At 37.7% G+C, this 18,904-nt stretch overlaps 1 protein-coding gene across 1 annotated transcript in view; it reads right to left on the bottom strand.

Moving 5' to 3' along the window:
* Positions 1–18,904, bottom strand: part of MOCOS (molybdenum cofactor sulfurase) — an 842,034-nt gene that overhangs the window by 91,737 nt on the left and 731,393 nt on the right. The window contains exon 9 of the mRNA XM_053714598.1: positions 12,780–12,942. Within this exon, the coding sequence (XP_053570573.1) occupies positions 12,780–12,942 (163 nt within the window). The remainder of the gene's footprint in view (positions 1–12,779; positions 12,943–18,904) is intronic.

The following is an 18,904-nucleotide window of genomic DNA, read 5'->3' as shown; positions in this document are numbered from 1 at the left end:
GCCCAATAAATCTATAATCTAAAACAAAAAAAATTCTAACTCTACGACCCTGAAGTCCGGCGGAGAAGGTCCTCATCCAGGCAGGGGTGAAGTCTTCTTGAAACCGGCGACATCTTCCATCTTCATCCAGGACCAAGCCGGCGCGGAGCGGAGATGACCATGGAACTGAAGACCGGTGACCGCGGACCCATGGAGCGTGGGGGATTCTCTTTGTATGATCACCGCTGTACACTGAATATTGAATGCAAGTTATGCATTTAAATATGGCGTCACTTGCAATTCTATTGGCTGATTTGAATCTTCAAAGTCAAATCAGCCAATAGGATGAGAGCTACTGAAATCCTATTTGTTGTTCAAATCAGCCAATAGGATTTTAGTTGCTCTCATCCTATTGGCTGATTTGAATGTTGAAGATTCAAATTAGCCAATAGGAATGCAAGCCATATTTAAACTCCTAACTTGCATTCAATATTCAGTGTACAGCGATGATTGTACGAAGAAGATCATCCACGTTCCGCAGACATCTCCGCTCCGTGCCACCTTGGTCCTGGATGAAGAGGGAAGATGTTGCCGGTTCCAAGAAAACTTCACCGCTGCCTTGAAGAGGACTTTCGCCGCCGGACTTCAGGAACGGTGAGTACCTATTTGGGGCTTAGAGTTAGGATTTTTTTTTTTTTAGATTAGGGATTTAAAGGACACTTGTAAAAGAGCTAAATGCCCTTTTAAGGGCAATGCCCATGCAAATCCTTTAGGGGCAATGGGTAGTTTAGGATTTTTTAGTGTTAGGTTTTTTATTTTGGGGGGTTTGGTGGGTGGGGGGTTTTACTGTTAGAGGGGGAACTGCATATTTTTTTCAATGCAAAAGAGCTTTTTAACTTAGGGCAATGCCCTACAAAAAGCCTTTTTAAGGGTTATTGATAGTTTAGTATTAGATTAGGGTATGTTTTTATTTTGGGGGCTTTTTTATTTTCATAGGGATTAGACTTAATTTTTTTTATTATTATTTTGCTTATTATTTTCTGTAATTTTAGACTTTTTTATTTTTGTAATTTTAGATTATTTTAATTTAATCTTAGATGTTTTTTTAAGTACTGTTAGGATTTTTTATTTTAATTGTAATTTAGTATTCTATTATTTTATGTAATCTTGCCCCTTGTTTCAGCGTCCCTGTCTGTACACAGACCCCTACTGCTGTAAGAAATGCTTCCAAATGCAGAAGTAGAAGTGGCGGTCAGCTGACTTGTTCAGAGCTGTGCTGATCTCCAGAGAGGCTAATAAAAAAGTTACCGGAGATATTCAGCTATTAGGAATGATAGAACATTGAGATAGATCCGAATTTGAGATTGCCTCAGGCGATCTGTCCCAAACTTCAGGTAGGTAGAAGTAGATCAAAGAGGGTAACAAATACTTTAGCAAGAACATAGCAGTACTCCAGTACTGCAAACTTAGCTTCAGGAACTGAAGTGTGGCTCAGGACTCCCACAGTGTTAGAATACCAAGCAATCGTTACCACGTGGCAGGCCTTTTTCCTTACCAAATACCGTTAGGTATTCTTCAATTATATTAGCTTCTCTGCAGCCAAGAGTTATCTTTCTTGATCCTAGTAAGCTCCCAAACAGAAATTCTGTTAAGGAATGTAAGGATGGCACTAAGTATCACCACACTACATCTGTAAATAGCAAGATTTTACAGAGAACATCACAGATCTGTGGCCATCTTCAAAACGCTGCACACCGGAAGTCCTGGTTTGTATTGTTTATACATTTGTTCACTAATCACCATTTTTATTATTATTGTTTAATTCACTATTGTGTGAGAACCACTTTATTGTGATATTGGTTTCTTTTTATTAAACAATAATTGAATGATGTTTTAATCACTGCTCTGCAATTCATACCTTTCCAGCAGGCAAAAGGTTAATGTATGTTTGAGCAGAAGGAAATGCTACCTTTTGCCCTTTTATTACCAATAGCACACTCACTAAATAATGAGTAATAATGAATCAATTAAAGCTAAGTCCACAAAACCATTTATTTCAATGAGCTATTGTCACCAAGGTACAGTCCCAGCGCTAAAGCTGAAATCTAAAAGCACAAATCTGTGTGATGACAAGGGAGGGGAGAGGAACCAGACTGTGTGGCAGTATTTTTATTTTCTGCTAGTTTTCTTATAAACAGAGGGACACAATATCACACATTGCCTGCATGTTATCAGGAAGCAAAACTTCCCATGCAGAGAATTGTGCATTTGTAATAATGCAATGGATACATCCAAAACTGACAACAGTAACAAAGTCTGGCTATATTTATATACAAATGTATTTATAGTATATTAATTGTATTAGAAATATCTTATTGAGGGGTCACTAGATGGCAAAAAAAAATCACAAAGGAAAACTTACTATCTTTATGTTACATCTTGTTACTAACCAGCGTCATGTTCCTAGACCCTCGCACATTATTCTTGACACACTGACAGGAGAAGTTGAGCTCTGCCACTGATTAGGCACCAAAGTAACAGAATATTGCAATAACAAACCCATATTAAAAACCCAGTTTAAAAGACTAGAGTTTCCTCTTCATATTTCTTCAGACATAATGAACCGAAGAATTGTGCCATTTAAAATGTATTGCAAGTCCTTTAAACTTACTGCAGTACTGTTATTTTCATATATAGTTATTTACAAATACTAACAAGACTTGTTTTGGCTTCCAATTATAATGTTCTAACCTGTATTAACCCAATGAGTGCCAGAATGAAGCAACCGTTTGGACTACAGGTTGTTGCTGGTCTTCACCGGCTGTTCTGTGGTGGGTTTTTATTTGCTACTGTCTGCACATAAAGTCTAATCATCTATAATTAGCATATGTCATGTGTAATAGTCTACATGCTGGTCTGATGACATTACTGACTACTACTACTACTATATTACAGTGGGAATCCAAAACAGTGGGAGTTTCTGCAGCATTGACAAGGAGGATCACATCTACAGTGGGATCTACAGTGACAGGTAATATTAATATTTTTATAATGTAGCTGAGCATCACACTCCTAATTAGAATACCTATGTTTGCCCATATTAGTTTAAAAATGAATTTCCAAAGGCAGTTTTGCTATTATAAATCCTATTCATAATTTCCACATACTGTAGGTATTCTGTTTGGAAATGCGGTGCTCAGCTTCATTATAAAAATATTAATATTATCTGCCACTGCAGATCCCACTAAAAATGTGATCCTTCTTGTCAGCTCTGCAGAATCCAAACTTCCACTGTACATATTATACTGATCTGTCAGTGCTGCAGAGTCGAAGCCTGTCAATAATCCAGTTCTCTGGAACTAACACAAAAAAATCTCTGAGCTACTGTAACTGTGAACAAGCTTTTATTGGGCTTGTTCACAGAGTTACATTAATGATGTGACATGTGCAGTGCATTAGGAGAGGACACAGGGAGCGAACAGTTATGAGAAGGGCTATGTACACCAATGTATACATACAGACAGCTAAGGTTTGGTAAGAGGAGTGAAAAACTGCACCTTTATTTTTTAAAACACTTCAATACAAGCTCATAACAAGGTTAAACATAGGATGGCACACATTACAAACCATAATAACTATTTTAGCCAATAGGATTGAGCTTTCATCCTATTGGCTGATCCAATCAGTCAATAGGATTGAGCTTGCATTCTATTGACTGATTGGAATAGCCAATAGAATGCAAGCTCAATCCTATTGGCTGATTGGATCAGCCAATAGGATGAAAGCTTAATCCTATTGGCTGATTGCAACAGCCAATAGGATTTTTCCCCCCTTAATTCCTATTGGCTGATAGAATTCTATCAGTCAATAGGAATGTAAGGGACGCCATCTTGGATGACGTCATTTAAAGGGAAACTTCATTCTTTAGCAACCATCGTAAGAAGAGGATCCTCCGCGCCGGATGTCTTGAAGATGGACCCACTCCGCGCCGGATGGATGAAGATAGAAGATGCCGTCTGGATGAAGACTTCTGCCTGCTTGGATGAAGACCTGCCAATTTTGAGAAAGACTTCTGCCTGCTCGGATGAAGACTTCTGCCGGCTTTGATGAGGACTTCTGCCGCCTGGATGAGGATGGATGTCCGGTCTTCAAAAACTGTAAGTGGATCGTCGGGGTTAGTGTTAGGTTTTTTAAGGGTTTATTGGGTGGGTTTTATTTTTAGCCTAGGGTTTTGGGCAATGTAAAAGAGCTAAATGCCCTTTTAAGGGCAATGCCCATCCAAATGCCCTTTCAGGACAATGGGGAGCTTAGGTTTATTTAGATAGGGTTGTATTTGGGGGTTTGGTTGTGTGGGTGGTAGGTTTTACTGTTGGGGGGTTGTTTGTATTTTTTGATTCAGGTAAAAGAGCTGATTTCTTTGGGGCAATGCCCCACAAAAGGCCCTTTTAAGGGCCATTGGCAGTTTAGAGTAGGCTAGGGTTTTTTTATTTTGGGGGGCTTTTTTATTTTGATAGGGCTATTAGATTAGGAGTAATTCATTTTTATCTTTAATAATTTCTTTTTTTATTTTGTGTAATTTAGTGTTTATTTTTTGTAATTTAGATAATTGTATTTTGTTAATATAATTTATTGTAATGTTAGGTGTTAGTGTAACTTAGGTTAGGTTTTATTTTAGAACCAAAGAACAGCAAGGAATCCAGCAAACCTTCCAGGCGTCTATTTCTCAAAATGAAATTTATTATGAATAAACCAATTTAAACTGATTAAAAGGTACAATAGTCCCAGCAACCTAGGATATGAAAAACACAGTCCTACGCGTTTCAGCAATATAGTGCCTTAATCATGGACATAACTAAACAACAGTTCATGAGCTACTTAAAAACACCTGGGTCCACAGGTGCATAAAATCCTAGGTGGACATCTTAAAGGGACAGGCTGTGTCAATGGTAATATATTACAAGGACATAGCAATATTAATAAAGAATAGAAAGATATACTAATAAAGCAATAAGACATGCATAATGCATTAATCACATAGAACAAAACAGTATATATGTACTCGGGTAATGGAAGCCGTCAAATGACAGAAATGATACGACTCTAAGTGGTCAGTGCATACCCCATAAATACTGCCTATGTATATTCGATCCCATACATGACATATCCAAATAACTATATAGAGGTCAGGATAAAATATACATCGCTTAGTCACAAATAGTCATCACACAGATACAAAAATAACCCTTATTCAATGAAAAATAGAAGAACAATATCCTCTTGATATATAATAAACAGTAATACATATAGTAAGGTTAAACAACTCGCATATGAGACGATTATATCTGAGTAATAGTATAAATAGACCATGTCACTATTTTTAAATATTGAAATGTATATATCTAGCGTTGATTCCCAAACCAAAAAGAGTATCTCTAGGTTAACAATGGGAGTTTCAAATTTAAACAGCCCCAAAGTGACTAGGCTGTATCTTTATAATCAAAAACATTTATTTATGGTTGGCGACTCCAAAAATTGATAACGTTAATGTGACCTACAATGTTGAACCCTTTGGGTACTCTGGTCTGCATTTTAAAGATCCAGAATGCTTCTTTGTATAGGAGTTTGGCTGATCTGACACCCCCACGTATGGAAGGTCTGATATGATCGATCACTTGCCATTTGAGGCTTGTCACTGTCTTATTGTGTACATATATGAAGTGTCTAGCCAGGTCGGAGCACTCAATACCATTTTCTATGTTTTTAAGGTGCTCTCTGATCCTGCTTCTACCTTCTCGAGTAGTACACCCAATATATTGTTTGTTACAATCAGTGCAATTTATTAGGTAAATTACAAAGGTAGAGCGACAATTGGTATAAGAATCTAGGTCATAGACCTTTTGGGTGGCATATGACTGAAAATTCTGTGTAATGTATGTAAATCCACACGAAATACAATTACTGAAATGACATTTGTAGTTCCCTTTTACTTCTAGCCAGCTATTCCTGGTAGGTTGATTGTGGCGTAGCAAACTAGGAGATATAGTATTACCTATTGTGTAGCCTCTTCGTGAGACAAAATTGCAACCTTTAACTACAAAGTCTTTAAGGCTGTCTTCAGCCGTTACAATGGGGTGCCTATTTACAATGTCACAGATACTATTAAATTGGGCACTGTAGGTGGTTATGAAAGTTGGCTTGAAAACATCAAAGTTTTGTTTACTTTGTTGTCTTTGAAAATTTTGTTCCATAAGCAAACACTTTCTATCTATTCGACTAACCTCTAAAAGAGCACGGTTTACTACTTTTTTATTGTAACCTCTCTCTAGTAGCTTGCTCACCAATATTGCACTTTCGTTAACAAAATCAGTCTCATCCGTACAGTTCCTTTTTATCCTGATGAACTGACCTTTGGCAACACCGAACCCCATATGTTTCGGATGGTTACTACAACCATGGAGGATAGCATTAGAAGCAACGGGTTTCTGATATAGGGTGGCTTTGACACTATGTGTATCAATATCCCCTATAAGAAAAAGGTCTAAATATGGTATAGAAACCAAATTACTAGCATATGTAAATTGGAGATTAATATGGTTAGTGTTCAAGTATTGAACAAATTCCATCATTTTCCGTTGACCTCCTGTCTAAATGAACAGGAAGTTGTCGATGTATCTTTTATACATCTGAATGTCACCTTTAAAAGGGTTTGTATCTCCAAAAACGTGGCACACCTCCCACCAACCCATAAAAAGGTTGGCATAGGCAAGGGCAAACTTGGCCCCCTTAGCTGTGCCACACTTTTGGAGATAAAAGGTACCCTCAAACTGAAAGAAATTGTGGGTGAGTAAAAAATCTAATGTCTGCAACAGAAATGTTTTAAGGTTGTCATCGTAGTTGCTAAAATTGTTTGACATATATGCAATTGCCTCTAAGCCACTTGAATGCAGAATGGCTGAATAAAGGCCAACAACATCAATGGTTAACCATTCTGATTGATCATTCCAGGTTATCTGTTGCAGGCAATTAAGGAGGTGCTTGGTGTCCTTCAAGTATGAGGGAAGGTTATATACAATGGGTTGAAGCAAAGACTCAACCCAAGTGGACATATTTTCGAAGAGGGATCCTATCCCAGCCACAATAGGCCTTCCCTTCACCTCCTCCAAGGATTTATGAACCTTGGGGAGGTGATGGAAAATTGGGGTAATCAGATTCAGGACATAGAGAAAGTCAACTGTATCCTGGTCTAGGATCCCTGACTCAAGTCCATCGTCGAGAAGGGACTCAAGCTCTCTCCTAAATTTATCAGTAGGGTTACATCTGAAGATTTCATACATACCAGGGTCATTTAGCTGTCTATTGGCTTCTTGCAGATAGCTAGGCAGACTTATCCTATACCACGACACAGCCACCCTTATCTTCTAGGTTTTATTTTACAGGTAAATTTGTATTTTTTTAACTAGGTAGTTATTAAATAGTTAATAACTATTTACTAACTAGTCTACCTAGTTAAAATAAATACAAACTTACCTGTGAAATAAAAATAACACCTAAGCTAACTACAATGTAACTATTAAATAAGTTTTATTGTCTTAGACTGATATATTCAATACCTAGGGCCTAGGGATTGTCAGCAGAGCCAGTCTTTTTATCTAAAGTACAGGGCCAGTTCCTTAATAGTTCACTTTCTTTCTCTCAATCCCTATTGTAACATTTATTTTTGCTTATTTTTATTTATAAAATTGATTATTATTTTTAATATAAAACTATTAGTCAAGTAATCCTTTTAGATTATCAGTCACTGTTAACATACTGAAACTTAGTTGAAATTGCAATGGAAAAAATAATTAGAAGGTTTATGTATGCACTAGTGGGTATTTATTGAGACATTTATTCATTTTTGTTCTTTTTAAAAAAAATATATATATATATTTTCAATTTAGAGCTATTACTGCCAGAGTCAAGCAGTCTGTATGGATTGTTAATACCTATTGATATTCATGTCCGCTCGACATTTGGTAACTTTAGCCCATTGTGAAATATGAAATCAAACGCTGCTTTGACATGCTCGTGCACGATTTCCCCATAGACATCAATGGGGAGAGCCGGCAAAAAAAAAGCCTAACACCTGCGATCGCGGAAACAAAAGCTCCGTAACGTAGCCCCATTTTATGTCTATAGGGAAAGAAAAAGTTATGTTTAAACCTAACACCCTAACATAAAAACCACGTCTTAACACCCCTAATCTGCCGCCCCCGACATTGCCGCCACCTACATAATGTTATTAACCCCTAATCTGCCGCTCCCGATATCGCTGCCATATACATACAGTTATTAACCCCTAATCTGCCGCTCCCGATATCGCCGCCACCTAGATACAGTTATTAACCCTTAATCTGCGACCCTTAACATAGCCACCACCTAAATAAAAATATTAACTCCTAATCTTCCGCCCTTAACATCGCCGCCACCTACATTACAGTTATTAACCCCTAATCTGCCGCCCCCAATGTCGTTGCCACTATACTAAAGTTATTAACCTCTAAACCTCTGGCCTCCAACATAACTAACACTAAATAAATATATTAACCCCTAACGTAACCCTTACCCTAACGTAACCCTAAGCCTAAATCTAACCCTAACCCTAACACACCCAACTTAAATATAATTAAAATAAATCTTAATAAACCTTACAATTATTACTACTAATTACTACTATAATTCCTATTTAAAACTAAATACAAACTTACCTGTAAAATAAAGCCTAAGCTAGCTATCACCTAGATTATGAGTTTTGCGGTAACAGGGGTGCGGTGCTAAGTTGCAGTTTTTTCTCACCGCTCACTTACCTGCAGCACTGGTATTACGGGTTTTTATCAACCCGGCGTTAACAGGCAAGAAGTGAGCGTAGAGCAAAATTGAGCTCCACACTGCACTTCAATACCAGCGCTGCTTAAGTGAGCGGTGAGCTGGTTATACGTGCTCGTGCACAATTTCCCCATAGACATCAATGGGGAGAGCCGTCTGAGAAAAAGTCTAACACCTGAAAAAAGCAGCGTCAAACTCAGTAACGCAGCTCCATTGATTCCTATGGGGAAATAAAAGTTATGTTTATAACTAACACCCTAACATGAACCCCGAGTCTAAACACCCCTAATCTTACACTTATTAACCCCTAATCTGCTGCCCCTGACATCGCCGACACCTACATTATACTTATTAACCCCTAATCTACCGCTCCAGACATCGCCACCACTATCATAAACATATTAACCCCTAAACCGCCACACTCCCACCTCGCAAACATTAGTTAAATATTATTAGCCCCTAATCTGCCTCTCCGGATATCGCTGCCACCTACATTATACTTATTAACTCCTTATCTGCTGCCCCCAACATCGCCGACACCTACATTATATTTATTAACCCCTAATCTCCCTCCCCCAATGTCGCCGCAACATACCTACATTTATTAACCCCTAATCTGCCGCCCCCAACGTTGCCGCCACTATTCTAAATTTATTAACCCCTAAACCTAAGTCTAACCCTGACACCCCCTAACTTAAATATAATTTAAATAAATCTAAATAAAATTACTATCATTAACTAAATAATTCCTATTTAAAACGAAATACTTACCTGTAAAATAAACCCTAAGCTAGCTACAATATAACTAATAGTTACATTGTAGCTAGCTTAGGGTTTATTTTTATTTTACAGGCAAGTTTATATTTATTTTAACTAGGTAGAATAGTTACTAAATAGTTATTAACTATTTACTAACTACCTAGCTAAAATAAATACAAATTTACCTGTAAAATAAAGCCTAACCTAAGTTATACTAACACCTAACACTACACTACAATTAAATACATTACCTAAATGAAATACAATTAAATAAATCAAATACAATTAGCTAAATTACAAAAACAAACAAACACTAAATTACAGAAAATAAAAAACAAATTACAAGATCTTTAAACTAATTACACCTAATCTAATAGCCCTATCAAAATAAAAAAAAACCCTAGCCTAACCTAAACTACCAATAGCCCTTAAAAGGGCCTTTTGCAGGGCATTGCCCCCAAGAAATCAGCTCTTTTACCTGTAAAAAAAAATACACACAATCCCCCCAACAGTAAAACCCACCACCCACACAACCAACCCCCCAAATAAAACCCTAACTAAAAAAACCTAAGCTCCTCATTGCCCTGAAAAGGGCATTTAGCTCTATTGCGGCCCAAAGCCCTAACCTAAAAATAAAACCCACCCAATACACCCTTAAAAAATCCTAACACTAACCCCCGAAGATCCACTTACCGGGAGAAGTCTTCATCCAAGCGGCAAGATGTCCTCAACGAAGCCGACAGAAGTGGTCCTCCAGACGGGCAGAAGTGGTCCTCCAGACGGGCAGAAGTCTTCATCCAGACGGCATCTTCTAACTTCATCCTTCCAACGCGGAGCGGGTCCATCTTCAAGACATCTGGCGCGGAGCATCCTCTTCCAACGACGACTACCCAACAAATGAAGGTACCTTTAAGTGATGTCATCCAAGATGGCGTCCCTTAGATTCCAATTGGCTGATAGAATTCTATCAGCCAATCGGAATTAAGGTTGAAAAAATCCTATTGACTGATGCAATCAGGGCCACTGGCAGTTTAATGTAGGCTAGGTTTTTTGGGGGGGGGCTTTTTTATTTTGATAGGGCTATTAGATTAGTAATTCATTTTTATTTTTGATAATTTCGTTTTTTATTTTTTGTAATTTAGTGTTTATTTTTTTTTGTAATTTAGAAAATTGTATTTTAATAATTTAATTAATTTTATTTGATTTAGTTAGGGTTAGTTTTAGGGGTTAATATATTTATGTAGAGTTAGTGATGTGGGAGGTCAGAGGTGTAGGGGTTAATAGTTTATTTAAGTATATTTCGTTGTGGGGGTTTGCGGTTTAGTGGTTAATAGTTTTATTATAGCGGTGGTGTGGGCGGACAGCAGATTAGGGGTTAATAATCTTTAAATAGTGTTTGCGATGCGGATGGGCAGCAGTTTAGGGGTTAATAGGTTTATTATAGTGGCGACGATGTTGGGGGTTAATACGTTTTTTTTTAGTGGAGGTGATGTCCGGAGCGGATGATTAGGGGTTAATAAACTTATTATAGTGTTTGCGATGCGGGAGGGCCTCGGTTTTAGGGGTTAATAGGTAGTTTATGAGTGTTAGTGTAGTTTTATGGTACAGATTTGTAACGTAAAACTCATAACTACTGACTTTAGATGGTGATACGGATCTTGTGGTTATAGGGTGTACCACTCAGTTTTTGGCCTCCCAGGCAAACTCGTAATACCGGCGCTATGGGAGTCCCATTGAAAAAGGACTTTTTTAAAAGTGCGGTACTGACGTTGCGTGACAGCCAAAAAGGTGTGCGGTACACCTATACCTACAAGACTTGTAATAGCATAACGCTGCTTTTTCACTCATAATGCAAAACTCGTAATCTAGCTGTATCGGAATTATGAAAGAAAATTTGGTTTCATTACAAATTTGTGGTATTTAAAATTCAGAAATTTTCCTAGTTGTAACGGTACAAATGGAACATTCACTATGATTACTGCTGGTACACTGAGTGTCAGTACAGATGCATTGACAATATTTGCAGTTTTCAGTGAACCTCAAATAATGAGTTGACAAATAAAGTCAAGATCCCAGTAAGAATATTAAAGGGATCAACTATCCATTTTTTTTAAAGCCTGACAAAGCTATTTCTATTTCTATATATTGATAAACATAGCACAGTCTTAAAAAAGTTAGGAAAGGGAAACAAAATTATAAAAGCCTTGATTCACAGAATTTCTCAAGCACTTACATTAGTAGAGCTTGGCACTGGGTATGGCTACAGTTCACAAACAGTGAGACAAGGACTGAGACAGTGGCTGCAGAGAGTGATGCAACACACTGCAGTTCTCGCTTCCAGCCAATGGGCTAACTGCACTCTAGTCAAGTAGCATTTTCATGATGAAGAAATACTGACAGCTATTTTGAATAAAATTTCATTAAGTAAAAAAAAAATCAAAAAAAAAAAATCAAAAAAAAAAAATCTGTCAGATTCAGTTTAAAGAAAAGGGGACCTAGTTGGGGTTACTGGTTTAAGCAAGCTGCTAATAACCACATAACTGTTGTGGATCAAAATATCTTGCAAAATAGCACATTAATATGTGTGGAAATCAGCAGTAAATGTCTTTCGAATTGCCATGGCTATAAATCTGCTGCTTTATTCCAGGACCTTGTCGGTAAGGACATATTTCAGGAATACAAAATATAATTAATTGGACATAAAATTAAGATATTACAAAATAGATTATTTCAAATATATAGAGATTAAAATGTTAACATTTTGCAGTGTTTAAAGAAAGATAAATTCTTTTAATATTCAATTTTACACAACAGACAGGTTTCATTTCCATAATTAAAGTTTGCATAGCCATATCTTTAGAATAATGCAATCTAAACTCATTTTTGAACAAATCAATTTGCTATATAAATGTGGCACTGATTAAAATAAACACTCAAGATAAGTACAACAAGTTTTTGGGGCTGTTTTCATAAAGGGTATAAAGATACTGTATATAAATAATTTAGATTTCATTAGATTTGCAACTGGCACTTGCTGAACCAACAAATTATTGACTTTGTGAAAACTTGTCAATACCAATTACTTTGAACATTGTTACTGAAATAAATGTGAATCAAGAAGCGTACAGTATCTTATGCTTGATGAAATATAATGTCTGTGCTTGTTGCTTACTGACCTTTTGCTTCAATTAACATGATGCCTTTTTTCAGATCAATAGATGGGTGAATAAGACACAACTTGGGTTCCTGTTTCTGACTAATGCAAACTCCATTATTGTTCACAATCATCCAGCTTCGGTCAAATAGCAAACCTTGCTCTGCTATAGGCCATTGAGAAACCTGACAAAACATATAGCATAGTGATTAAATACTTTCCAAAAAAACAACAACCTATAAGTAAAATAATCAACATATAAAATAGTTTGAGGTGTTCACTGAAAAAACAATATTTAAATGATAAATTAATTTCTTTCATGGTGGTGAGAGTCCACAAGCCATTACTCCTGGGATTCAACTCCTTGCCACTAATAGGAAGCAAATATTCCTAAAGCTCTCAGAGCACTTAATCTCTCCTACCTTTCTTGTATTCTAGTCTGTGTATAGCCAAGAAAGTAGGGGCGCGATCCGATATATGGCGTAGTTTGCGGTGCAAGCGAGGGAACCCCCGCCGCACAAAGTTTCAGATCGCAACTCAAGCTATCCAATATACCCCGCCGGCAATTGCTAAAGTGCCGTAAGTCGGATAAACTAGCGATGTCCAGAAATCTGCGTAAGTACAAATTTCTGTAGTCGCCAGTGACTTACGGCACTTTAGAAACTGCCGGCGCCTACAAAAACTGACTAAAGTATTACATCTCCCGTACTGTCTAACACGCCTCCCAAACATACCCCTCTATCCGCTGTCCCCCCTCACTCTCCTAATAATAAATGTATTAACCCCTAAACTGCTGCTTCCGGACCCCGCCGCACCTAATAAAGTTATTAACCCCTAAACCACCGCTCCCGGACCCCGCCGCCACCTACATTAACTACCCCCTAATGTGAGCCCCTTACTCCGCCGACACATACATTACCTACCCCCTAATATGAGCCCCTTACTCCGCCGCCACCTACATTACCTACCCCCTAATGTGAGCTCCTTACACCGCCGCCACCTATATTACCTACCCCCGAATGTGAGCTCCTTACACCGCCGCCACCTACATTACCTACCCCCTAATGTGAGCTCCTTACACCGCCACCACCTACATTACCTACCCCCTAATGTGAGCTCCTACCCCACCGCCAGCTATATTAAAATTATTAACCCCTAATCTAATCCCCCTACCCCACCGCCAGCTATATTAAAATTATTAACCACTAATTTAATCCCCCTACACCGCCGCCAGCTATATTAAATACATTAACCCCTAGTCTAATCCCCCTACCCCGCCGCCAGCTATATTAAAATTATTAACCCCTAATTTAATCCCCCTACACCGCTGCCAGCTATATTAAATACATTAACCCCTAATCTAATCCCCCTACACCGCCGCCACCTATATTAACTATATTAACCCTAATTATATTAGTGTTAATATACTTAATATAGTTATTATTTAACTATATTAACCCTATCTAACTCTAACACCCCTAATTTAGTTATTATTAAAATAAATCTAAATAATATTAATAATATTAACTAAATTATTCCTATTTAAATCTAAATACTTACCTATAAAATAAACCCTAAGATAGCTACAATATAATTAATAATTACATTGTAGCTATTTTACGGTTTATACTTATTTTACAGGTAACTTGGTATTTATTTTAACTAGGTACAATAGCTATTAAATAGTTATTAACTATTTAATAGCTACCTAGTTAAAATAATTACCAATTTACCTGTAAAATAAATCCTAACCTAAGTTACAAATACACCTACACTATCAATAAATTAAATAAACTACAAATATCTAAACTAAAATACAATTAAATACACTAAACTAAATTACAAAAAATAAAAAAAGATTACAAGAATTTTAAGCTACTTACACCTAATCTAAGCCCCCTAATAAAATAATAAAGCCCCCCAAAATAAAAAAATGCCCTACCCTATTCTAAATTAAAAAGTAACCAGCCCTTAAAAGGGCTTTTTGTGGGGCATTGCCCCAAAGTAATCAGCTCTTTTGCCTGTTAAAAAAAACACAATACCACCCCCCAACATTACAACCCACCACCCACATACCCCTACTCTAAACCCACCCAAACCCCCCTTAAAAAAACCTAACACTAACCCCCAGAAGATCTCCCTACCTTGAGTCGTCTTCACCCAGCTGGGCCAAACTCTTCATCCAGATGTGGTCCTCCATCCCGGCGATGTCTTCATCCAAGCGGCAAAGAAGAGGTCCTCCATTGGGGTGAAGTCTTCCTCCAAGCGGCATCTTCAATCTTCTTTCTTCTGGCTTCTTCTGACCTCCGACGCGGAACATCCAACTGGCGTCCCTCGAATTCCGATTGGCTGATAGGATTCTATCAGCCAATCGGAATTAAGGTAAGAAAATCTGATTGGCTGATTCAATCAGCCAATCAGATTCAAGTTCAATACGATTGGCTGATCAAATCAGCCAATCAGATTGAGCTCGCATTCTATTGGCTGATTGGAACAGCCAATAGAATGCGAGCTCAATCTGATTGGATCAACCAATCGGATTGAACTTGAATCTGATTGGCTGATTGAATAAGCCAATCAGATTTTCTTACCTTAATTCTGATTGGCTGATAGAATCCTATCAGCCAATCGGAATTCGAGGGACGCCAACTTGGATGACGTCATTTAAAGGATACTTCATTCGTCGTTCAGTCGTCGGGGCAGCTGGATGTTCCGCGTCGGAGGTCGGAAGAAGCCGGAAGAACGAAGATTGAAGGTGCCGCTTGGAGGAAGACTTCGCCCCGATGGAGGACCTCTTCTTTGCCGCTTGGATGAAGACATCGCCGGGATGGAAGACCTCTTCTTTGCCGCTTGGATGAAGACATCGCCGGGATGGAAGACCTCTTCTTTGCCGCTTGGATGAAGACATCGCCGGGATGGAGGACCACATCTGGATGAAGAGTTTGGCCCGGCTGAGTGAAGACGACTCAAGGTATGGAGATCTTCTGGGTGTTAGTGTTAGGTTTTTTTAAGGGGGGGTTGGGTGGGTTTAGAGTAGGGGTATGTGGGTGGTGGGTTGTAATGTTGGGGGGTGGAATTGTGTTTTTTTTTTACAGGTAAAAGAGCTGATTACTTTGGGGCAATGCCCCGCAAAAAGCCCTTTTAAGGGCTTGTAAAAGAGCTGGTTACTTTTTAATTTAGAATAGGGTAGGGCATTTTTTTTATTTTGGGGGGCTTTATTATTTAATTAGGGGGCTTAGATTAGGTGTAAGCATCTTAAAATTCTTGTAATCTTTTTTTATTTTTTTGTAATTTAGTGTTTGTTTTGTTTTTGTAATTTAGTTTAGTGTATTTAATTGTATTTTAGTTTGGATATTTGTAGTTTATTTAATTTATTGATAGTGTAGGTGTATTTGTAACTTAGGTTAGGATTTATTTTACAGGTAAATTGGTAATTATTTTAACTAGGTAGCTATTAAATAGTTATTAACTATTTAATAGCTATTGTACCTAGTTAAAATAAATACCAAGTTACCTGTAAAATAAGTATAAACCGTAAAATAGCTACAATGTAATTATTAATTATATTGTAGCTATCTTAGGGTTTATTTTATAGGTAAGTATTTAGATTTAAATAGGAATAATTTAGTTAATATTATTAATATTATTTAGATTTATTTTAATAATAATTAAGTTAGGGGTGTTAGAGTTAGATAGGGTTAATATAGTTAATATATATATAATATAATAACTATATTAAGTATATTAACCCTAATATAATTAGGGTTAATATAGTTAATATATATAATATAATAACTATATTAACCCTAATATAATTAGGGTTAATATAGTTAATATAGGTGGCGACGGTGTAGGGGGATTAGATTAGGGGTTAATGTATTTAATATAGCTGGCGGCGGTGTAGGGGGATTAAATTAGGGGTTAATAATTTTAATATAGCTGGCGGCGGAGTAGGGGGATTAGATTAGGGGTTAATAATTTTAATATAGCTGGCGGCGGGGTAGGAGCTCACATTAGGGGGTAGGTAATGTAGGTGGCGGCGGTGTAAGGAGCTCACATTAGGGGGTAGGTAATGTAGGTGGTGGCGGTGTAAGGGGCTCACATTAGGGGTAGGTAATGTAGGTGGCGGCGGGGTCCAGGAGCTGCGGTTTAGGGGTTAAATACTTTATTAGGGATTGCGGTGGGGGATCGCGGTTGACAGGTAGATAGACATTGCACATGCGTTAGATGTTAGGTTTTATTTTGCAGGTAGTTTAGGGAGTTATGGGGCTCCTATACACAGCGTAAGGCTTAGTACGCCTGCAATTTTTGGCGAGGTGAAAATGGAGTAAGATTTCTCCATTTTCGCCACGTAAGTCCTTACGCTGTATATTGGATACCAAACTGCGCTGATTTGGTATACCTCTCTATGGGCCAAAAAACTACGGCCGAAGGCAGAAATATACGAGCGTAACTTCTATGTTGCACCGTATATGTGATACCAAACCAGCGCAAATTTTGGCGTCGCCGGCTTTTGCGGGCAAAGATTTATATCGGATCGGGACCTAGAAGTAGACGGGTAGGAAAAGATAAAGGAAGGAAAATGAGGTGCAAACTAGAACTGACGCCAGAAAAAAATTAATTACGTAAAAAATTAAAATGGGCGGGTCTCATGGACTTTCACCACCATGAATGAAACTAATTTTTCAGGTAAGCATACATTTTGTTTGCTTTCCTAAGGTGGTGAGAGTCCCTCCCCAAGCCATTACTCCTGGGAACTAATGGGAGGGACAAACATTTTTAAAGAAGACATTTAATTAACAGACACTGCCTGAAGGACTTTCCTACCAAACACATCAAATTGGTAGAATTTAGAGAAAGTATGCTGCTGCCTTGCAAATGTATTCAATATAATCCTCATTTTTGAAAATCCAAGAAGAAGAAGAAACTGATCTGGAAAAAAGGGCAATAATACATTTTGGAAAAGTCTACCCTGTCTTGCAATAAGACGATTTATTGGAATTCTAAAAGAATGCCAGCTAAAGCCATAGTTTTCAAAAGCAGGAAAAAAACAACTTTTTAAATAATTTAAGAAATTTTATTTTATGGCCTTAAATAAGATGTTTCATACAACAAAACATCTTTGTTATCAAAAATAGGAATACAATCTTTAATTTATCAAGATGAGAGACTCAAGATATTGTTGATTGGAGAAAGCTTGACATCTAAATCAGAATCTGTGAAGTCATCAGGTCTATTTCTGGGAGACTCCATCATTCCATCATTACATCTAGTAGAAAACTAGTTGAACGAGAAAACATTCCTGTTGAAGGAATTGCCTACTAAGGAAATTACTTCCCAGATGTCCTTCCTTGGATGCAAAATATCGAATTTTATTTGTCCAATCAAATTCAAAATTATTGTTAAAGGGACACTAAACCCACATTTTTTTCTCTCATGATTCGGATAGAGCATGCAATTTTAAGCAACTTTCTAATTTACTCCTATTATCAATTTTTCTTTGTTTTCTTGCTATCCTTATTTTAAAAGCAGGAATGTAAAGCTTAAGAGTTGGCCCATTTTTGGTTGAGAACCTGGGTTATGCTTACTCATTGGTTTGCTAAATGTAGCCACCAATAAGCAAGCGCTATCCAGGGTGCTGAACCTAAATGGGCTGGCTCATAAGCTTTAAATTCCTGCTTTTTAAATAAAAATAGCAAGAGAACAAAGAAAAATTTATAGTAGGAGTAAATTAGAAAATTGCTTAAAATTGCATGCTCTATCTGAATCATCAAAGAAAAAACTTTGGGTTTAGTATCACTTTAACGACGTATAGGGTATGTCCTACAAAAAAAGGTTGTTAACGACCAAGGACGTACCCTGTACGTCGTTAGTGTTTCCAAGCGGTGGAAGCGATCCTGATCGCTTCCAGACGCTTTCATGTTATTGCAGTGATGCCTTGATATTGAGGCATCTTGCAATAACATTTGTTAGCCATCCGATGCAGAGAGAGACACTCTGTGGCCCTCTCTGCATCGGCCATCGATGGTCGTAATCGTTGGTGGGTGAGAGCCGATGCAGGGAGGTGGGTGGGGGCCATCGATGGGAGGAAGTAGTCAGAAGGGGGCCCCGCACAGGCGCATATGCACGGGGGCGGGAGCGAGTAGG

Source organism: Bombina bombina, chromosome 5 (assembly GCF_027579735.1).
Source record: "Bombina bombina isolate aBomBom1 chromosome 5, aBomBom1.pri, whole genome shotgun sequence".
Classification (NCBI taxonomy): domain Eukaryota; kingdom Metazoa; phylum Chordata; class Amphibia; order Anura; family Bombinatoridae; genus Bombina; species Bombina bombina.
The sequence above is the reverse complement of the archived record's forward strand: the minus strand, read 5'-3'. Positions and strand labels throughout refer to the sequence as shown.